The 23,898-nt window shown below is 39.6% G+C and overlaps 1 protein-coding gene across 1 annotated transcript; it reads right to left on the reverse strand.

Annotated features, from left to right (window-relative positions):
* Positions 1 to 1,308: 1,308 nt before the first annotated feature.
* Positions 1,309 to 23,678, reverse strand: LOC149289714 (syntaxin-1A-like). Its single transcript, XM_089490190.1, has 9 exons — positions 23,607 to 23,678; positions 22,133 to 22,232; positions 10,308 to 10,382; positions 8,989 to 9,062; positions 7,237 to 7,345; positions 4,475 to 4,548; positions 3,850 to 3,987; positions 2,221 to 2,331; positions 1,309 to 1,386 (listed from the first exon to the last, which is right to left on the reverse strand). The coding sequence occupies exons 1-9, from the start codon at positions 23,625 to 23,627 to the stop codon at positions 1,309 to 1,311; spliced, it is 780 nt and encodes a 259-aa protein (XP_089346316.1). The 5' UTR covers positions 23,628 to 23,678.
* Positions 23,679 to 23,898: the final 220 nt, after the last annotated feature.

Raw genomic sequence — 23,898 nt, forward strand, 5'->3', positions numbered from 1 at the left:
TCTCTTTAATGACAAGAAAGCGTTGTGTTTCCTTCACAAATGCCAAAGGGCACAGTTACAAACTTTCTGGGTGGGGGATAAATCCTTCTTGGAAGTGTAAGCCTTTTAAGTGTGCTTTTCTTTCAAGCGTGCATATGTTCTTATGTGTTCCCAAGGGCTAAAATATCTCTGTTTTATAGCAAAAACAGATTAACCCGGCGATCCTTTACAGAAAATCATCAGGAAAAAAACAACATGGCTCCGATCACTAGTATCTTAAACTCACATCTTTTATTAAATGTCACACAAGGGGTGCAGACAAAAATACATCAGTAAGATATAACACCAAATATAAAACTCTCCTCACAAAGCATGCTGGTGATTAATCCTTTCAAGGCTGGGAAGAAATGGAATGCCTTTGCAGCCCTGAAAGAGTTAACTCCCGACTGGTTCAAGCCGTAAGGCACATCAGGGCTTGGTTTACCATCACAAACTCGGCTGATGGCGTTGCACTGCCCTACTGTGACATCTTCGCAGCTTCTGTAACTGTGGACTTGCCTCACAAGTCTGCATATGTGGAGTAGAGAGACACACAGGTGAACACCTTGCACACAGAATTACCAAAAAAAATGAGGATGTATGCACTTAATGTAAAAAAACAAACAAAAAAACCAAAAAACTTTATGCCCCTCTCCAGGAGAGGTGTCGGTAAAGGGCAAGGGTCACACAAAACAGGTTCCAACCTTGAAAAGTTTAACCAAACACTGAGCCCCTATCATGCAAAAGGGGAGGCCAACATAGTCTTTTCCCAGCGCTCTGTCCCAAAGTATTTTTATTTTCAGAGGAGGAGGAATGTGTGGTGCGTAAGTAAAAGAAAGTGTTGACTATGCTTGGCAATGTGGCTCAACACTGGTCTCTAGTTGGCTGCGGCAGAGATAAATCTTGGTCCAAACCTGAAAGGCATCAAGTGGGCGGTGGGACAGAATATAAACATAGTATTGAATGTCCAATCTTATATTGATCTCTTCAAAGTATTGGGATGGGCCCACTGCTGAAAGGACAGCTCCTCTTGATGGAAAGAACCAAGATGAATCCACCATGTGCTGGTTAGCGGTCGGAAATCGTTACACCTGTTCCTCCCCCTCCCACACAGAATAGTGAAATCTCTCACTGGGTACGTGCGCTGGGTTACACACGGGGTTGTCATGCAGAGGGGCTCTCCATTCGGGAAGCGTGTTTTCGCCGTCAGTCCCCCACGGACGGGTAGTGCGGCTCGCACTGTTAGGCCGCATTTCTGCTATGTCCAGAATATGCGATCTACAGAGGCCCCTATGCAAAAATCCCTCCAAACGTTGATGCAATGACAATACCAAGCACCACACAACAGATAATGATCATGATCTTCTTCTGCGGGGGGAGAAAAAAAGATTGTCAGTCATTATTCAGTGATCATTCTCTATCATGAATGCCAAACTATATGTTACTTATTTGTAGACAAAACAATAATATATATTATTGGAAAGATCCTTCAACAATTTCAGTTTATCCAGATTGCTAGGTTTTGTGGCCAGTCATTCCAGATGGGGAATTATAATATAATTTGAACTAAAAATGTGAAATAAATTATGGATCTCATGGCATCAGCATATGTGCCCCAACTATAGCTGTGGCTCCTGAAATTAGCAAGCTTTTGCGATCTCCTAAGTAAAATAGGCACTTTTATCATGGCCATTTAATGCAGTGGGGATCTCCCAGAAACTTTCAGTTACTAGAGGTCTGCGGTGGGACGCATTGCTACGCCAAGCTTTGTTTTAAACAAGGCGAAATCTAGACCTCATGGTAGCCTTTTATTTACCCTGAGTTGTAAGGCTTCCAAAGCCATTGGCTTACATAGCTATACATATACAAGGTGTCACGGTGTCCCAGACAAGTTGTGATTTCGTATCACCCAAATCCCACCCCCTCTATGCAATCTCAATCTTCTGGAGCATCCTATTATAAAACCACAATATTTTTGTAGTAATTGTCACAGTGGCATCCATCTGGTAAAAAAGCTAAAATTAAAATATTTTTCAAATGTTGAAAATAAAAAAAGCTAATTGTTAGAACCACAACTTTTCTCCTATTTTGTTGACACAACCAAATATTCAACATAGTCTGATTGAATTTAGTGAATAATTTTTATTTTAGTCCATTAGAGATACAAATGAAAAACACCAGAGCGACATGGTAAATACTCACCCTCCTGGCTTTGCTTTGGTACTTGACAGCCTTTTTGGTGTCCGAGACGGCTCTTTCCACATAATCCACGGCATGTTCCACATTGTACTCTATGCGGTCTATCATCTCTCCCTGATGAGGTGCACAAACAGGGAGACAAGGAACGGGAGAAAAAGAAAAGGCCGAAAAGAAGGAGCAGGAGAGGTTGACATCGAAAGAGAGCAGCAGAAATACGACCCAAAGTGATGAGTAGTAGGTGTGTAGATGAGTAGTAGGTGGATACAGGGTAAGCGAAGATTATGAATAGGAAATTAAGTACGAGAAATAGTGTAGAGAGATATTAGAGAAAGACAAGGAAGGCAGAGGGTAAGAAAAAGATCAGAGAGATGTAGTTTTCAGAAAGTTGTGTGGTTAGAATGAAAGCAATAGAAAAAAACAGTAAAGGAAAAAGAAAAGATAATGCACGACAAAAAGTAGTATAAGATGGACAATAACCAGAACGAGAAGAAAGACAGACATAACAGAGACGCAAGGAAATGACAGAGGAAGTGAGGGACAACAGAAGAGGGACAACGAAAAAAGAATCTTAATATGTTGGTTATTGATTCTCCACATCACGCTCGTTACCTGTTATTCTGTGGGGAGAAATTCATCCCCCACCTGCTGCTCCGATTAGTTATAACCTGCATGCAGAAACAGAATGCGTAAGCAGATGGGCATGGAAATCAGAGACAACAGTACATAAGTCAAACACAAAGCATGCAGGCTTAATAGCATGACCAAAAGTAACACTCAGCTACTCCACCAAAGTACAAATCCATAAGAAAGCACAAAATCACAATTTTCTATTAGATGCCAACTTAAGTTGCCAAAATTGTGTCGTCAAGGCTCAGGGGGAAAATGTCTAAAATGGTCATCCCTCAATGTGAAAATCACATCATGAAACAGTCTTAGTAGCCACCACCTAAGCCCACTCAAAATATTTAAAACTGACTGACTAAAGTTTTTGACTGCAGAATGTTAGGTATGATAGTCTGCGTTTCACATGTAGGGATGGTTATGACTATTAGGTGTAATAAGACTGAAATGTGCTGAACATGCAGGTGTTTACTTCCCACCCATCTGAGGCCCTAAATTGTCATTCCATCTGAAGAATAGACCTCTGAGATCCTGAAAGCTTATATAACTTTACATGTTTTTCATCGGTGGCCTAATAAAAAGGTATACATTTTTAATTAAAGACTCCCTTTCTGCGACCGCCTTACATGCCAGTTTTGGGTGAGAAATTGAAAGAATCGAGATAGAAGGCAGCTAGGATCATGCTGAAATCACAGCGCACGAACACACCACAGTAACGTAGGCAACACAAGAGCAAGTACCTACCAGCTGAGGTCTCATCCCCCACGCAGCATGGGAAGTAAACACAGGAGGGAGGGTCAGAAACCCATTGTCCCAAAACAGGACAGTATCAACCAAAGCACCTCCATTTTACATGTAAATGCAGTAAAAAAACATTTCACCAGCCGATCTGCTTCATACTATGTCATGGGTTAACAGGGGGCATTTATCATCATGCATTGTAAATTATGCTAATATGATATAAAATTATAGGGTTCTCCCAGACCTACTAAAAAAAGAGGACACACGCACCTGACTCTCCACCAACATTGCCATGTCCATGAACATGTCATGAAGCTCTCGGATGCTGTTCTCTAGTTTGATGATCTCACTATGCCGAGTCTCAATTTCATTTAGAGCCTGTTTAGTGATGTTGGAGTCCATGATTATCTGTATGGAAAAAAAAAATATCTTTGCTACATGCTGTGCACTTCAAAGAGGTCTCCTTGGTCTAAAGTTTGCAGAAGGTTTCCAGGGCTGGCAACAGCTCAGGAGGGAAATCTAACCATTTACCCATGTAATAAAACAAGGCATAACACATCTGGCAAAGAACATGCTCCATGTTCACTATCCAGATCTGTCCAACACATGTTTACACAAAGAAGATATTTAAACCCCAGAAAAGAGTACAGAAAAAAGGATTCAATATCATGCTAATTCCACATCATTCACTCATTTGAAAGCTAGCCTGTGAAGAACAGGCGAGTCCAAAGGTGTTGTGGCAACATGAGGAGCACTATACTGGTGCTGGAGCGTGGCCATAGTTTGTGTGAGCTTGATAAATAGAGCTAAAAGTGAAATTTAAGGGATGGAACCACATACTTGGCTTCAGATTAGCCAGAAAAAAAGGGAGGTTCTTGTAACATTGCCCACTTACCCCGGAAGAGAAAATGGCAGGGTTTCCACTCTCCAACATATCCTCTAGCTCTTCACTTGTCGTGGTTCTTCCAGCTGTGAAAATCAGAACAGTGGTCTGTATGGTCAACTTTTTTACACACAGCTTGTCACAGTGTAAATAAAACACTGAGGCCTCTCTTTTACTCTTTTGACTGAAAATGGGGGAAAACATCTCCTTTAGATAGTCTTCTTTGCAGTGTGGAAGGTATCAACACAAGAAAGAACAAAGTTGTATAATTGGTACAGTTACCGATGTAATGTTCTAAGCAACATACCAATTTTATGACGGCAGAATCCACTTACAAATACAGTAAATTGCAAAGTTGGTACACTTACTTTAAATAGCTTGGCTTTTCTGAGGAATACTGTTAACAATGCAGGTCACGCCTAGTATTTATTAACAATACACAGTATGACAGTACGCGGTACCTGACCATCGCACCTACTTGGATATTCCATTCCAAAACCACGGATATTAAAATGAAGTTGGTCCGAGTTTTGTAGCTATAACAGCCTCCACTTTTCCTGGAAGGCTTTCCACAAGAGTTTGGAGTATGTGAGTGGAAATTTGAGTCCATTCAGCCAAAAGAGGACTTCTCAGGCCAGGCAATGATGTTGTTTGAGAAGGCCTGGTATTCCAATTTACCGCACAGGTGTTCAATGAGGTTACGACCTGGGCATTGTGCAGGCGCTCAAGTTTGTCCACATCAAACCATGTCTTTATGGGCCTTGCTTTTTGCACAGGGGCACAGACCTTTCCCAAGCTGGTACCACAAAGTTGGAAGCATAAAAATGTCTAAAATGTCTCTGTACACTGTAGAATTTATATTGGAACTAAGGAGCCTAGCACAAAACCTGAAAAACAATCCCAGACCATTATCCCTCCTCCACTAAACTTTACAGTATGCCACGTTTAAACTGAGCTCTTCATTTTGACCCATTCTGCTGCCAATGTTTGTCTACCGAGGTAAGTGTTTGATTTTATACATCTCAACACACTCACTTAAACTGAATGAGTGAGTAATCGAGTGAGTGAATCAATGTATAAATGTTTGGGGGCACAGGTAAGCTGTTTAGGGGGACACAGGTGGCACAGGCAAGCTGTTTAGGGGGACACAAGTGGCGCAGGCAAGCTGTTTAATGGGGCAGAGGTGGTGCAGACAAGCTGTTTAGGGGGACACAGGTGGCACAGGCAAGCTATTTAATGGGGCAGAGGTGGCACAGGCAAGCCGCTTCAGGGCACTGACAAGCTGCATGGGGGCAAAGATGACACAGACATGCTGTTCGGGGAACAGATGGCATGGACAAGTTGTTTGGGGGAAGAGATGGCACGTGTTGCGTTGAAGCTGGAGTGCTCCAAGGCCATTTTCACACCGGGGCCTTGTGGTTTCTAGTTATGCCTCTAGTGTGGCATAAGGCCACATGAGCTTGATCACACAATAAAATACAAGGGGCTGGTGTCCAAATATTTCCAGGGCTGCTTTTCATTCGCAGTCTGGCCCTGGTGATCAGAATAATTGGTCATCCTCAAATTGCTGAAATAAATGTTCAGTAGAGCAGTTAAAAAAATACTACTACTCCCTTAGTTACAACCTATTAAGGCCAAGTAGATGGGAATGATTTCAACACTCTGAGTTTTAACCTAGTCTAGAGGAACCCTGCACAGATTAGTGTTCTAAATTCAGCAAAATCAATGAAAACCCAAGTTTAAGAAGCTGGCTGGTTAATGAAGAGATCAAGGATGATATTCTGCATTAACTGTATGAAAGGGTAACGCTTTAGAGCGAGCCCTGGTGAGTTGGGCTGAGTGGTCTTCGAAGAAAAAAAAAAAAGATCAGAACATAACTGGCTAAAAAGACTGAAGCTACTCCTGAACCAATCTCCCATAATCCTCAGTAAGATGACAGACTGGTTGACGACCATGGGTGGTCTGAGTGCAGCAACAGCTAGAGGTCTACCTTTCAGCCAGAACAAGTTTGGAAAATACCAAGAAATACGTTTTTGTAATAAATATCTTGGGCTGAAATCTTTGTTTGCTGAATATAGTGGATGCCTGTTCTTTGTTTACTCTTTGTTTTTTCTGTATTAGACATACAGCAGTCATTCTAATCTGTGCCTTACCTCCTGTAGCCTCGGGAGGAATGTTGCTTATTAGTGGTCCATTTCAAAAGTGTATTACTGCATTACTATGTAGCTCCAATATCACGCAATCATTTTCTCTGTAAACCCCAAGACACCCCGTGGCACAGCTCAAGGACATTTCTACCCTTGTCAGAGAATCCTCAGTCTCATTTTTGTCAGCTCCCTGTTAAGCTTAGCACACTGTCACTGGGTATAAGATCTGCCAGAGATTATGTTGTTTTCATAGAAACAGATATTCCCCGTTCCGAATGCAGTGCTCGTAACCTCATTGGACCAAACAGGATCCTACAGATCCATTCATCGAAGACTGAAGAATAGGCTACATGTACTTTGCATTATCCAAGGGCGAAATGCATTCGGGGATCCTGCAAAATCCCCCCACCAGGCATTTGCAAAATAGACCACACCTATGATATGCATTAAAATGCATATGATGGCTGGAATGTCCCCAATAATGCATTAAGGGAAACACTGCTCATTAAGGTGAAGTTATAAATTGTGAGCACTGAAACCAAATTTTTGTTTCCTCATAAATTACTTCAGTTTAGCTTGTAAAATATGGACACACTGATTCCACCATATCGCTCGGCCAAGACTTACTGATTTCTAGTTGTCTTTGGATGCGGCCTTTGCATCGCTCGCGGTAATCGGACTGCGTGGCGTTGTATTCAGACATTACGTCCACAAACTTCCGAGACAGAGTTGAATGCTGGGATGCAATAAGTGAGTAAAAGAAGTAAAACCATCAAATATCAGTAACCACAATAACACGGTAGAATATAAACCAGACCAGTGTTCCTAAACTACGCGACATATGTAAAAAGATTATCATACCCAACAACCAACATTTTTGGGACTTTTTTTAATGGCTGTTTTTATTTACGGAGGGGTACACATGGTCTAGTCACTGATCGTAGATTTTCCGGTCAGTTTTTCAAAACAAGCTGAATGGCTAAAAACACCAGGACTAGGTTTTTAATTGTATCTGGTTTTATTCAGTTTCATTACCTGCTTTCACAAAAATACAGGGTATCTTGCAATAGAAGGCAGTGAATGCAATCATTTTCACATAACCATATGGACTTTTCTCATGGTGCCGCGGTGTATATTTGCGTGTATACTAAGGATTACCGACCTTTTAAATTGAATGGTTCGGTTCCTGGCTAGTAAATCATTCCAAGGTAACTAATTAGGACATATGGTGCTCTGTCTCTTACCGTAAGGTAACCATATGCTCCAGAATACCCAGTATGTTGCAACACTTGAAAACACGGTCACCATTTATTTTATTACTAATGATAAAAAAAAATAAAATACGTTTTTTTTAAATATTGTGTTTTCATAATATAATGGAGCAGGATTTCAGCCATTTGAATGCATTCTAGCTCCTGAAGATGGAGCCAGGCAGTCTACGGAAGAAAGGACTTCATTATCTTCAGTGTGGTGTATGAAAATGGTACAAAATGAGATAAACCCAAGTGTTTGTCAAAGCTAATTTACATATGTACCTACCTGTTTTCATTATTGATCCCCCTTTCCCTTTATTCAATAACCCCCAGTGTTAAAAAGGTCTCTGCACATTTCCACAACTTTGAATAAACTATATTTTTTTTCCTTTTCTTCCTTTTTTTTTTACTCCTTCGTCACATTGTTTTAACAACGGGGAATGCTTGTTGATCTAGCTGCAAGTTGACTGACAATAAACGTAAAATAACACCAGCAATTTAAGATTATATCCCTGACGTCTTGCATGCTGCTAAAGTTGTGATTCTATAGCGCTGATTACACGAAGTATCTAAAATAGCTCGCTGTTAGATGAATCAGCTCCGCACAAAGACATGGTGCACACTGACCTGACCGCATGCAGGGAAAAGCAACGCCTTGTTAAATTAAGGCCAGCTTGTCAATGTACAAATACAGAAAAATGGATAAGTGCAAAAAATGGGGGGAAAATGGTAAAACCATTTTTTTAACCAAACTGTATAATTTGTTTCAAGGAGCAGTTATGTACTTTTTTGAGGGATCGGTTGATTTGACCGTGTTGGTTTCACTGACCTCTGCTCACATGCTCCTAATGTATTTCCCTATGGCCTGGGGTAAATATGTGGCTCCTTTAACGGGGTGCACTTACAAAAACAATGCAAGGTAAGCTCAGATGATGGGTGGTTACATCAGAATTTAATGTTTTCGTTCCAGAGTTTTGTGTGAACCAAAATTCACACCTTTACTGTATGTTTATTAATCAGTTTCTTTAACATACATTTTTTCCAGTGTTTCTCTTTCACAACATTCTTTGCCTTTGGACAACAAAACACATTTCTTCCTACAGAAACATTTTTTGGTATGACCCACCTGAGTCTTGCGTATACGTAGGTCGGCAGACGAGCGATTGATTGCCTCCTCCTGCTCAATACTTTGTTCAATATCTGGGCAGAATAAAAAAATAAAATTGGTGAGGTAGTATACATCAGGTCATCAAACTATCTCACAGGGTCCGTATAGCAAACGCACACAATTCTCAGCCATGTCCTACTTTAGCGGGGCCTGCTGGACATTATTAAATTAATGTGTAATCAAAACACAACCCATGGGACTATCACACAAGGCTCAATCAATGTGCTAAACATTCTTATGTATGACCCGCTTTGTGTAGGCATCTTTTTCCTGTTGCTAACCCATTACATGGCAAAGAGGAATGCAATTCATTGGAGTTCAAATGTAAATGTATTCCTTTGGCATTTTCTAAGGTATTGTTAAGCTGTTCTCGGTTGATTGTTACTTCTTTGTACTTTAGTGATTGTATTCCCCAAACTCATGACTTTTTTTTTTTTTTTTTTTTTAAATATATACTTACCCGGTTTGCCCTCTGAATAAATCTACATAAAGCTGTGTGCTTGGGATTTGCTTAATTATACCAAGAGGTGTGAAAGCTTAATGTTGCAAGGGGAATACAGATGTGTCAGGAGTGCATCAAAGCATCACTTTAATACAATGGTTTATATGATAGGAAGGTGCGATGGTACATGATGGATTATACAGCGATAACTTCAATTTAATATTGGGATCATGAAATATGCAAAAGGTCATATAATAACATAGGGTACAACACGCAGCCCAATACATTGTGTTCTGCTAACATATATCCAAATCACGTTCAGATCAGAGAGAACACTCTATAGTCAAACCTTCCACTGTATTCAAACAAGTCAAGGAAAACAGATTCACTGGTGATTTTTTAAATATTTTTTTTTTGGGGGGTGGATATTTGCACGGCATTTTACCAAGAAGTCTTATGTAACTTTGTTACCGATTGATATCTATTGATATACACGGGTAAGGGATTTAGAATAAGGTTAATGTATGTATATTAGATGCACATATTCTGCCGCTTTTATATAGAGAGAAGAGTTTAAGTTAATGAGAGTTATCCATTTTGAGGAACACTTACACCATTACTTTCCAAGCATATACACTAGCGAAAAGAAGTTTTGTTTCCACTTGTTAGGATTGGGCTGAAGGAGGGACTGACCCTTCTAGAGCAAGGTATTCGGTAGTTACATGACTATAGGCACCGGTGTCATCCCTCACAGAACACTTCATTAGAATGTTGTCATTTGAAACATTCTTCGTTCACAATACAAGCAAATACTAGAGTCAAGATGGACACTCACTCTTCAGTTTGGAGCGGACCTTGTTGGCCGTCTTCTTGATATCTGACATTAATTCCTCCAGATCTGCCTTAGTTTCTACAGGAACAAAACACAGGTAAGAAATGGTGGAGGGCAACTGGCAGCTGTCCGCCTGTACAAAGTATAAGAATCCCTAAGAGAGAAAGGGGCAAGGGAACCAAAAAGAACACAGACATGGAATTTAAGAATAAGACAGACAGATGTACGTAAGGATAGACAGAGATAGTAAGAGAAAGACAGATCACAAAACCAAAGAACATCTGATAAATATGAGGTCACAATACAGCGAGATCTGATTATACACACAATGCATTGTTCGGTTTACAGGAGAAATTGTGAAATGATGTCACAAGGACAGAGTTTTGACCATGTAACTGAACAAAACAGACTATTTTCACATGGACAACTGTATGGGATGAAAATCTCAAATTCTTTATTATTTTCATATTACGTGTTTGTTTTATTCTTTATACTTTAAGTACTATACAAACTCAAAAGAAAACACATTCCAAATGGCATCGCTTATACATAAGTTATCTGCAGATTTAAAAAGTATATTTCAATATTATATTGTATCTCCTGTTATTTATTTCATTTACAAATACCCTGTGTTAAGAGGGATTCACAGGGAATCAAAAAGGGATTCAAAAAGAATATAGAAGTGGTCCATATGCAGGGGGCTTCATTTGTGGGGGGGGGTACAGTTTTCAAGGAATTTAAACTATACAGTAGGCAACAAATCAATAAGCCAACATTTCAGAGCCTTCACAGTAGTTTCATCATATAAATGTATACATTCACACATAATTATATATATCGGTCTCTCTACAGTATACATTATACATGAATGCATCTATAAACTCTCCTGCACTGGTTAGAGCACATGAATTATTCATATGACTGCGTGAACACAGCAGCCCTAATTTGGACACCTATATTATATCAGGATTTGACACATCGATCATGTCTTTGGTGATAAAAGGCATTGGAAATGACAGGAAAAATCCAGAGGAACGCATGAATGGTTTCAAATAGGTCTTTTACATAGTAACTGACACATTTATATACAGATGCAGCATGAGAAATAGCAATATATTAATCCTGAAAATATCTCTATATAAACAATGAGAGGTAGAATAAAATGGAGAGGAGATATACACCTGTATATCACTATTCAACCCCAGGAGTAGGAGTGTGTGGCTTTAAATGAAAAGTCAGCCATTATTTTTGGACGTTACTATCCCTCTCATGGAAACCTGTTTTGTGCGAGTGTTTCCATGCTCTGTAGTTTTTGCGTGAAACAGCTTGCAGAACCACTTGGCCAAGCCACCAGGTTGCCTATTGAGCAGCCCCAATGTCTGCGCATGCAGGTGCAACATCACATGCACATGAGTAATAGACCATAGAGTCACAGAATTGTGCAGCTAAATCAATGGAGGTGACAAAACCATTGAACTACTAGAGAAAAATCTAGGCCGTCAAAAAGTTAATTGAACAAACCATATCAATGGCAGCTTTTACTAAGCACAAAATGCTTTGATCGCTTCTTCTTTTCCCAATTCCCCACTCATTTTGATGAGGCTATCACCAGAACCTAGGTTTTGATGGAACAGAAAATATATGCTTCAAAAATAAACAAGACTAACGGGGATCAAAGGATACCATATAAATGTAACATTAATAAAACACTGGTGAGTACACATTATCCTGGAACAGATGGTTAAGGGTTGCAGGCTAACATCTTTGATGAAAGTTTGCCTATATCTAAGCATATCAAGTTCCTATAGTCTCTGCGCATATTTCAGGGCGGTTCTTTGTGTGTCTTGGAAACAATAATAACCAAGAAGGCAACCATAAGCCAAACAGCCTATGCCGCTAAAGAGGATAGATAAAAAAAAAGTAGTCTGTCCACTATGAGTATAAATTCGCCAACCCTAAAGAAGCCATGGATCCCATACCAAAGAAGCTACCTGGGAGTTTGATCTCATTATGAAATGCTGCATTCGGGGCATTGGCACCAAGGGTTAATAAACATTTCATGTAATATAGAAGTACAAAACCACCACTGCAGCTTGCCATGCAAGCGTGTATCGTTTGAGCACATACAAATAACGTGATTAGAAATATTCCTGCTCCAGCGACCCACTGAATGCTCTGAAAAATACCCCTCGTCTTATAATCGAGGTCGTCTTCTAATCAGACCTCAAAAAAATGTCCGCAGGGGCCAGGCTGCTTACCGGGCTTTGGTCGCGAGCAGCGTCTCTTCTTCTAGCAGCAGGAGAACAGGAAGCTAGCACAGTCCTCACATAACTCTCGCACAGCCGGGCCCCTGCAGAAGTCTGCGAGTGAGATCTGCAGTTCAGGTAAGGGGGTGGGGGAGGGTCTTTGAGCAAGTGTGTGTGTGTGTGTGTGTGTGTATATACACACACCTCCAGAAATGCATTTTAACCCCCTATATGCCACTCAGCCCCATGATATGCCTTTTAACCCCCTATATGCCAGAGTGGCATATAGGGGTATAAGGCATATCATGGGGCAAAGGGGCATATAGGGGGTTAAAAGGCATATCATGGGGCACAGTGGCATATAGGAGGGTATAAGACATTTCTGGAGGCAGAGTGGCATATAGAGGGTTAAAAGGCACATCATGGGGCAGAGTGGCAAATGGGGTATAAGGCATTTCTGGGGGCAGAGTGGCAAGCCTGAATTAATATTTACTAGTAAAACTTTTTTCCTATAGGGTAGTCTTATATTCAGGCTTTTTGTTTTTTTCCTAAATTAAAATTTTGATTTTGGGGGGTCGTCTTATAATCAGGGTCGTCTTATAATTGAGCAAATACGGTACTTACGAAGTGCAAAGATAGACATCGACTGATTCACATTTCTGATTCACAATGATGAAATCAGATTGTGGAGACACTGGGATGGAAGGATGTGATAGAGGAAGAACAAAAAGGTACCAGTTCACCAATTATAGGCCGTCACTTTAAAGGGTTAAGTTCCTGCATTCTCCCCGAAATCCCATACGTGCGTAAAAGCCTTCAAGTTTCCCTGGTAGGGAACACGTTGCACATGGAAAATGTACACATGCATGTGCTGCAGATTAAGTATGCTTCCTTCTTTAGCAGAAGCTGGCAGAGGACAAAGAGAATGACAAAGGAGGATAATTTTCTAACTACAATAAGTAACAAGCACTTTATAAAATGCATAGGCTTGAATGCAAAATGTATTTTAACATACATTCTACTTAAATGGGAGGGGGTCTTTAACACTGATCTATACATTAATACTATTTCATTTGGTGGAAGAATTCATATGAATAGATGGGAATCACAAACAAGCTGCAAGATATACACAAGGAAACCGAAACAAAACAAGTGGATGGGAAATAACAGTTATGAATCACACATACATGGAACCGAAGCTTTGAAATGATGGAAAGGCATCAATAAAAAAAATCCAGTGTAAAAAAATAAACAAACAATAACGGAAAGAATTAAAGGAAAGCAGCAAGCTGTAGAAAGAGATGTTTTCTGGAAGCCGCTGCTGAGAGTTCTTCTCTGTTAAATAATTCAGTGCTCGCTACTTACACAAAGCTCCACAGGCCCATCTTACACTCCGCTTTCTAATAAATATTAGAAGATTTGGCAGTTGTGTGCAGAAAAAAAGATGTCAAACACCACCAAGAGAAATCAACATCAATGGCATGGTCTGTGCCGACATCTGGCAAAATAACTCTTTATTCAGCATTCTTTATACTATAAAGACTGGTCAGGGAATCTTCAAAATATACACCAACTCATTTAAGAAGCGTTTTTTCATAAAAAACTTCATTCTACCTCTAGTTAAAAATGAACAATCATTGCCTGTTCAGTGCCTCCGAGTACTTTATGGCCATACCTGGTCTGGGACTCTTTGGACATAAACCCTGTAATAGCGTATCACTATTTATAGCGTCTCGCCAACGGTGGAAACCCAAGCAGTTAAGATCAAGTCCTCCCCAGACAGAACGACACACTCCGCATTTGAAGGAGGCATATGATGTATCTTTTCTAATGTAACTAACATCCAGTAGGAAGTACAATAAAACAATAAAATCATGAAAAGAAACATACCAAGGATTTCTAGAATGTTGATTTTTTTTTATATACATTTAAAAGTACCTCTGTGAATTTTTTTTATTAAACATAAGGCAACATATATGTGTTAATTGTATTTATTCCACTAAATTACTGAGGAGAAAACACTTTTTTTTCTGGTTTTCTTTAGTCATCTCTCAAGCAGTATCGCAGTGTTCAATGCCAACTGTTTGGAGCACTTGACGTCCTGCAGCCAGGCATCTCTCCACTCTGTAAGGAGGTGACCACATCAGCCATTTTTTCCAGGACATCCATAGATTTCACATGGTACTAGCCAGTAAATGTAACGTGCTGCACTACGACATGTATAATGTATAAACTCACAGAGAATTGCCGAGTTTTTTTAAATATGAAGGTCAGCAACATGTGAAATTTTACACGTGTTCTATAAAAAAAATGGTCCATGCGGCCATAGACCTTGTAGCGCGTCCCTCCGTTAGAAGACGCTAGTTAGCCCAGGAGCGCTGCGTGGGAAGCAAACAGCTCTGTAGCAGCTGGGTGCCTATTCAGTAACATCGGGCCTCCCGCAGTGAGTCACTGCCTTCCAGTGACATGCTCCGCAGCTGCCACCTGTACAAAGTCATGATTCAGATACACACACACACACACAAAGCCCTCGCTACCAGCGACACGGGGAACACCCACTCCCAGCCTGACACTACACGCACCCCCTCCTACTCCGTGTACACTCATCTCCTTCCCTGGCTACATAGCATCTTGTTCTGGCATTTCCCTGCTTGCTTTTAGAATAAAACAAAAACATGTTTTGATGTCTCTTAAAAAGAAATAAATAGCAACTGTTCTTTGAAAGCTAATCCTCAGGCAGGGAACACCGCCAACCGGTGCCAGCGCTTGTAATTTCAGGTTTTACAAATTGGAAATCGAATTTATAAGCAAAACGCACTCTGTATTCTTTGTACCGGGTTTAACAGTCCGATAGCTTGTTATGAAACGTGTGTCTTTATGTGCAATCAAAGGCATACGTGATCCATGGTAAACCATCTGCAGGTTATGTTCCTTACACGGTTAATGCGGTTTTGCCAATTGACAAGTGAAAGTCTACACATGACAGTGCTGTGTCACAGGACATGTTTAAGCCTACGTTAACTACACCTGCACCCAGGGATTCTCAGTATTGGTCACAAGACGATATCAGTGGTCCTCTGACACAGACCATCGTCACTCTCTGGTACTGTTGCTAATCAGCGAGTCTACCAGAAGGAGCAAGTTATGGAAAGCTGTGCCGGAAGAAGCAAAAATCCTCTCTCATACCCCATCAGATCTCACAGAAGAGCTCTATCCTTGCAATATGGGATGCAGCGCCTTCCACGCACACATCACTGCATCCCACTGCAACATGAAAGAGCTCCACATCACACAAAGTTACTGGGTCTGTGTTCTGCAAAAATAAATTCTCCATTGATGCGTTATACTTCCAACAACTGCACTCATCATGAAATAAAGCCACAATATTTTTTAACGTGCAGTGTTGTGCAAACATTTGAAGTCAAGAGTTATTGTGATTCTGTTTTCTATTGTAAGAACAGAATTACAATTAAAGCAGCATGAGTGACCTGAGGAAAGTTGAGGTTACAGAAGCACAAGGAAATTAGGCTGGACAGAGAAGACCAGAGAGAACAAAAGAAAACAGCAGCAAGGTAAATTAGTGAAGATTTAAAAACCCATCTGTTTCTTAAAACGCTTTTGCCATTGGGAACAAGAGAACATAATCACAACTCAGGATTTCGCGTCCCCACGAAGCCCATGGGAATTGTCTGCAGCACTACAAAGAGGATGGCTTGAAAGGATCAAGTTTGAAGAGTCAAGAGGGAGAAACGACAGAGTCCAGAGAGGCTGAATCCAAATGGGATTGAAGCAGTGCTTTTTCCACCTAAAACATGATTTTTTTTCTATTTTTGCCACAATTTAAGCCTTCAGATCAAATTATTTTTAATATTGCATAAAAGAAAAACAAATAAAACAACACAATGCTGATTTCATGTACAGAAGGAAACTAAAATCAAATCCTACCTGGCCCTATAGTGAAAAAGTAATTGCCTTCCTAGTTACCAAGTCAACCAATTAACCAAATGTTATTGATAACTGGGTTGAATTTCAGCAGTCATAACTGGGCATGATTACTGCCAGCCCCATTGAATCTAAACATCAATAGAACGTTGCAATGTCAAGTATGCAAAAAGGTGTCAAAAAGTACACCTCAAAAAGAAAGTTAAGAACAGATGAGAAACAAAGTCATTGTCATCTATGGGTCTGTAAGGTCCTGGGACTCAAGAGCCTCGGCGATAGAGCTATTATCTAAAAAAGGAAGAAAACTTGGAACAGTGGTGAACCTTCCCAGGAGTGGTCGCCCTACCAAAATTCCTCCAAGAGCTTATCGATGACTCATACAGGTGGGCACAAAATAATCCAGACTAACATGAACTGCAGGCCTCATTTGCCTCAGTTAAGGTTAGTGTTCACTATTCCACAATAAGAAACAGATTGCGCAAAAATGGCATCCATGGGAAAGTCTCACATTTGCCAAAGCATCTTGAGGACCTCAAAGACATTTGGGATAATATTCGGTGGACTGATGAGTCAAAAGCGTAACCTTTTGGAAGATATGGCTCTCATTACATCTGGTGTAAAGCTAACAGCATTTCACAATAAGATCATACCAACAGTCAAACATGGTGAAAGTAGTGTGATTGTCTTGGGTTTCTTTGCTGCTTCAGGACCTGGCAAATTACCATAAATTAATGCAACCATTAATTCTGCTCTCTACCAGAAAATCTTGAAGGAGAACCTCCGTCCACCTAAAGCTCAAACACAGTTGTGTTATGCAGCAGAACAATAATCCAAAACACACCTCTGAATGTCTCAAAAGAAACAAAATGGATTGAGATGCTGTAGTATGACCTTAAAAAGAGAGTTCACGCTTACAAACCCTCGTTTGTGGCTGAAAATATAATTCTGCTAAGAAGAGTGCACAAAAAAAATCTTCCAGGTCGTGGGAGCGGGGTCTTGACACGCCCACTCTCCGCCCATTCCTCTCTTAAATGAGGGTCTCTCCTGCAACATCAGCAGGAACGCCCACTGACATCAGTGAGTAGTCTGATCAATTGGTTGATGCTAGAGGAGGCCCCTGCCAGCGACCAATAGTCGTTCTTATGGACCTTTAACTCCTGTTCCCTCCCCAGGCCAAGTTTCAGCATCAGGGGTTAAAAGGTTGGTGCGAGCGACTCTATTGGTCGCCGGCAGGAAGCTCCTCTGGCATCAACCAATGAAGCGCAGCTGCCCTTTATTGGTTGATGCTGAAGGAGGCCCCTGCAGGCAACTAATCTAGTTGTTCGTACGGACCTTTAACTGGTACTTCCAAAGGCCAAAATCCGCCGTCAGGTGTTAAAGGTCTGTACGAATGAAGAGCAGCTGCACTTTGGTTGATGGCAGAGGAGGCCCCTGCCGGTGACCAATAGAGTTGCTGGTACGGACCTTTAAAATCACTTTGAAACGACCATTTAAAAGTAGCATTTTGTGTTTACTCGTGTTGTTGGTCTTTATTAAAAAAATTGGTTGGATGATCTAAAATGTTTAAATGTGACAAACATAGAAGAAATCAGGAAGGTGCAAGTAGTTTTTCACAGCACTGTATGTCTGTGCCTGTACTACTGTTTATTGTAAGTTAACACATACTATATGCATAATTACAAGACCATAAGGACAGCGAGAAACAGTGGATTACACATGACTCAAGAAGTCCTTGGACTTTGACCTTTCCATTTACAAATAATCTGGATATAGTAGTGCATATATAATGTCATGGGCGTAATTACAGGACTTTATTTACATATACTTACGCACTGTATGTATATTAGAATCAAAGATGATAATATATATATTTTTTATGCTTTATGGGAAAGGTGACAAACATTTTATCTTCTAAACTGGAACTCCTCTTTTATTACCACAGGTCTATAAGTAAGAGACTGTACGGTCCAACTGTGTTCATTTGAAAGATCTATTATGGATCCGGTATTTTTTTCCCATCACACATAGTATTTGTGATCTAATCATCTCTCTTATTCCCTGTATTCTATTTTGGAATGTTTATATCCTACATAGAACAATACTGAGGTCCAGATTCAAAGCACACAATAATGTCATACCAAACAGGCAGAACCTTTGTAAGGACAAATCTTCATAAAGAATCTGGAAAAAGATCCTTAGATTTCACATTTGGACCAGTGGGGCAAGTGGCATTAGCATTTTTATTTTTTTATACCGACTTGAGTGAGATGCACACTGATAAGACAGAAGTGATTGTTGGCTAACAAGAAAGTTTTTTTTAATCTAAATGCTAAAGTAAAAAGTTCTGCAAATGTTATGTTTAATTAAAAAGGTAAGATTTTTTTTTAATTATTCTTTTTATTTCTTGGTTTTCTTGAAAAAAAACCCAATAAAATAAACAACTTACGTGGTAAGAACACAAGAATGCTCCCATTATGTCATGTAATTTGTCAAGAATTCTGCATAGGGCTGGAAATTTTGCATAACACGTGGTTAACTCTAAAATTGCCTTCAGCAAGTCGATTAATGAACCATACATAAGACGACTCCTGTGAGAACCGGAGGCCCTCCAGATGTTGTTAGACTGGAACACCCATGATCTTGCCATTGGTTTTAATTCAATAACAACTGAACTACATGTTGCCCAACACTTCTTCAAATATACAAATATATTTGAAAACAGTTCTAGTTCCAGACAAAATATATAATAACCAGTGTCCCCCCCCCCCATTTCTAGAGCCTATGGGGATTATTCACAAAATAATAAATTGGTCCAAGAACAGACACATTATGACATTGTCCACATATTTTAAAAAATGTGTAAAGTGGCCCAACTGGAGCTGTAATCAGATGATATTTCTATATCTTACACATGTTTAGAGACCTCAACTCTTCAATTCATACCTTAAAGGTATTTTTTTTTTTGAACCACTATGAAAGCCTGCATCTCAATTTTGAAGACCAAGAAGGATATTCATTTACTTTTCTATATTTCAATGCCAGCGTTTGAAAAGGACTGTTGGTTGTATCCAGGTGTTTGAGTAGTAGGGCCTGTGACTTGGCAATGATTTTTAAATTGTTTAAGCAGGGAGTTGCTCTCTGTATTAGAAGGCTGCTGTGATAGACATGTTCTTGTGGAGCATTCTTGATGCCAAATTAAAGTCTAAACAGCATGCATTGGGATTTAAAAGAAAGAGGTGATCATGATTAAAGTACTTCATTTATCAAAATCAATTATATTATGGATTCATTGAAGTTCTTTATGGTCTGTCATGATCAAAGAAATCGCACCAGGTAAAAACTCCTATACTGTAGTTAGTTTCCAATTTCAAACATTATCCTTGAGTGGATCTGTTTAATTGCTGAAGGTATATTACCAGTCTGATCTTTATATATGCCTTCATAACAAGGAAGAAGAGGAGAGGATATACTTTCATAATTCTTCAACAAGAACTTCGGATGAAGACTTTTTTTTTTAAATTAAACTTATATACTATGATCAGGACATGTCTTCTAGATTGCTTTGGGATCTTAGGAACATACCACGTGGGAGTTGAAAGCATCCCATTTTGACCCTGCTTGCATTAGAGGTGATTAAATAGGCTTACGTCTTTTTAGATTTTTTTCTGAAACAATTCCACACAATTTAATAGAAATGGAATGGCTCAGCTTTCTTAGCATATCCTTGAAACAGATTATCAGGTTTATTGTCATTCTGTTTTCTATTGCTAACCTTCCTAATACCTTCACTGGAGAAAGCACACACAATGTGTTAGCCACTCTCTTCATCAGAACAAACAGTTTCATAGAAGGGATGCTCTGGCCTATTGCATAGAAAAAATGCTCTGTCAAGAAGTGCGGAAAATAATTTAATAATTTTAATGGCCGAGTAGGATGACTAGAGCTACTGAAAATTGGCCTATAGCTCAGTGAAAAACCAAATTATATTCCAACTCGGCAAAAACAAGCAGAGCTTAAGGTTTTCTTAAAATTCTGTCAGGTTAAATATTTGCTCTACACTGGGTCCATCCTCCCAGTTGGAGCTTAAGGGCCCTGATCAGAGTACATTCTAACAAAAATTGGAAAGGATGAAGAGAACAATAAGCTGCTAAGATAAAAAAAAAATATGAATAGAGATAGTGAAAATGATAGTGTTATATGGGGCAGGAGAAACGGAAAATATTTGTAAAAGTTCAGATTCCTGATGCCCAAGTTAAGCAGCAATTCTGAAAAAGATACAAATTCTCATTGTAACTTTTTCATATCCAGTACACATGCATCCGTTATCATTGTCTCTCTATACACACACGCAAACAAGCAATTGGTGAATTATCCTAAATATAGCAGCAGGGCTGGAAATAACACTGTGGGATCTCATCGTACAAAAAGATGTGACCTCCTCCAAGATATGAAAATAACTGTCAAATCAAATCTGTCTACAACAAATCTATAGTCAGGGCACTTCATGCATTCACATTTACTTTCCATAATCTTTCAGTGAAGAGAATTAGACATTAGAATTCTACTGTAAACCTCAGAAGTCATAACACATCTCTTGTAAGCACCTTTACCAGACTACACATGCTAAAGGTCTAGTAAGACCACCTTGATATCTCAAGTGAGCCATCTCTGATCGGTCACAGACCAATCAGTTAAGAAGTGATATCAGATGGCAGCTAGAGTTGCCAAGTGGCCGGTATTTGACAGGCTTGGCAATATTTTTTTTTTTAAATGGCCAAGCCTGCTGGATACCCTGAAAGATCTATACAGAGCTGTTTGTTAGATCAGCAAGCATCACTCCTGTGTTCCAATGCCACACTGTGTTCACTAATCCAAGTTTAAGTTTAAAAGGCTAACTGATCATTAGAAAAACATTTTGCAATTATGTTAGTTAGAAATGCCCTTGTTTTCCATTAAAACAGCTAATTGACCCCAAACATTTGAACGGTAGTATACATTCGCTCACCATCACACACTTATGCTGACACTTATGTTAAAATACAATCCGTCTATCACACACCTACACATACATGCCAACACACACACTTACATATACAATCTAAAATACATACTCCCTCTTCAACTCCATAATTACCTCTCTCACTCTCTGCATCCTTGCCTGACTCCTTCCCTTCTCTTACGCCCTCCCCTCCCAACCCCTTTAACTTCTCGGAGCCTTCTTTCTAGCTACGCTTTCACATAACATCACGCTGCATTACTCTTTCTGCATTCAGTCCCCGCGAGTGGGCCTTTCCAACTCGGACTGACTATTTTTATGAATGTTGAAGTGCCCTAGGAGGCCACTGGGCCAGCCTACCTCTGACTCCCATTTCCATTCAGTGTATAATCAGCATGCTTACTAAATGCATAATATCATGCTGCCAACATTTCTATAACAATAGTTTGCAACAATGTTAACTGAAGTCTAAAACCACAGCTCTTCTGGTAGGCTCTGATGAGCAACGTCAGAAAAATCACACCTACCCCACACATATGGTGGGTTGTTTAATACACTCATGTGATCTCACATCAGATCCGAGGGTCTAGAATTTTTCCACACACACACAATGAAAGCAATTCCATTAGAGTTAGTCCACTTACTTTCATCTGGATTAGGTGAAGCCAGGATGGCGCTGTGTTTTCGCTTGACTTCTTCCACATTCTCTGCTATCTTGTCAATGAACCCTCTGATCTCTTCCACCTGAGAACATAAAGGTGCATCATCTTTAGATAAGAATTTTGAAGAATACTCTGGGCCCAAAGTAAAGGGGGATGTTCTAAAAAGTGTGCTGCAAGAAAGACATGAAATTAGCTGTTATACTGAAACAGTCCAGACTGGAGAAACCAAGAGACCTATTACTACCCAACAGAGATTGCCCAAAACAATATATATGCAAACTGGAGGCGACCTTCTATGCACGAACCCTCATGTGACTGATCGGCAATTAAAACATTACTTTGGGAAAATACATACCATTCACAATTTTTTTGAATCATGCGGAATCACCTAAGACCTCCTTAGGCTTCATTACGTAATATAACTGGGCCTGCCATCATGTATGTATACTTTTACTTATATAGTACTGACAGGTGTGCTTTACAGATTACTGTATAATAAACAATGGCACAATGAATGAAGAACATTAGTCATACAGACGTTATCAGGGAAAGATCGGTATGAAAACATCGGAAAGGAGGTCCCTGCCCTGAAGGTAAAAGAATATGAAAAGAATAAAAGCCACTTATATTTTCCTAAGCCAGAGGCCATATTTTTGGGGGTTGGTAAAAAGCTAATAATATCTGTGAGATGTAAACATAATGGTGTATCCAACAAATAAGCCTCATTAGTCTTAATTGTACCTGTGTGCTTTTATGTTATGAATAAATTGATGTGTATATGTATATATATATATATATTGTATATCATAAAGGCGTCACTTTTTGTGCACTGAACAGGAGTACAGCAGAAGAGAATTTTAGTGAGACAAAGTGATCTTGATAATACTACACTTTTGCAGGTTTTCTTTTCTGGCCATTCTGTGACTTCATGTGGGAGATGTGTAAATGACGGTGCTACATCTAACATATGGAATGCTGCCACAGACTTTTTTTTTGCCTCTATGCGTTTACACTATGTATACAGTTAGCTAAATGGGTTTTATACACAATGTAAAAAGCAGGTATTGCTGCAAGCTTCTCACTCATGCCTTATGGCTTTTTGTGCACTGCACCGGGGTACCTACTGTATTAGTAATCTATATGCTGCTTTAAGTTTTTGAGATATCCTGCAACAAATTCGCTGGAATTGCAGTATTTGATAACAGCCTCTTTATCCAATTATTTAGAACCCCAAGGTAGAAATTACTAATCTTTATATCCAGTATATACCGGTATGTTATCCAGTATGATTGGAATTACAGTCTGATGATTATGGGTATTGTAGAGCATCCTGGTTAGGTTTGACTATCCACATTTGTCTAGGAACCTGGTGAAAAATTGTTGATATCGCGCATGCATAATAGTTTATTTTGTTATTAGCTTTAGTCTCCATGATATATTTCACTTTTGATCTTACCTGTTCAAAAAACTCATCCATAAAGCGATCTCGATCAAGGCTGACAGCCACTTCATCATCTTCATCACTGTCCTTTGCCTGCAGGTTAAGCAATTCTCATTTTAGAGTTAAAATAAAGAGAATAAACCACAAACGCACCAAAGCCATTTAAAAAAAAATAAAAAAATGAAAGCAGATTTTTTTTTCTGTTGGTACTTCAGTTCTCTTAATTAACTATAAGAAACTAATTAAACTCCCAGCTCTTTTTTTCACTTCCAAGGCACGAAAGAAATTCTACCTCCTAAAGACGAAC

The sequence above is a fragment of the Sceloporus occidentalis genome, unplaced genomic scaffold (genome assembly GCF_023333645.1).
Source record: "Sceloporus occidentalis isolate IW3139 unplaced genomic scaffold, rSceOcc1.0.p SCAF_43, whole genome shotgun sequence".
Lineage (NCBI taxonomy): Eukaryota > Metazoa > Chordata > Lepidosauria > Squamata > Phrynosomatidae > Sceloporus > Sceloporus occidentalis.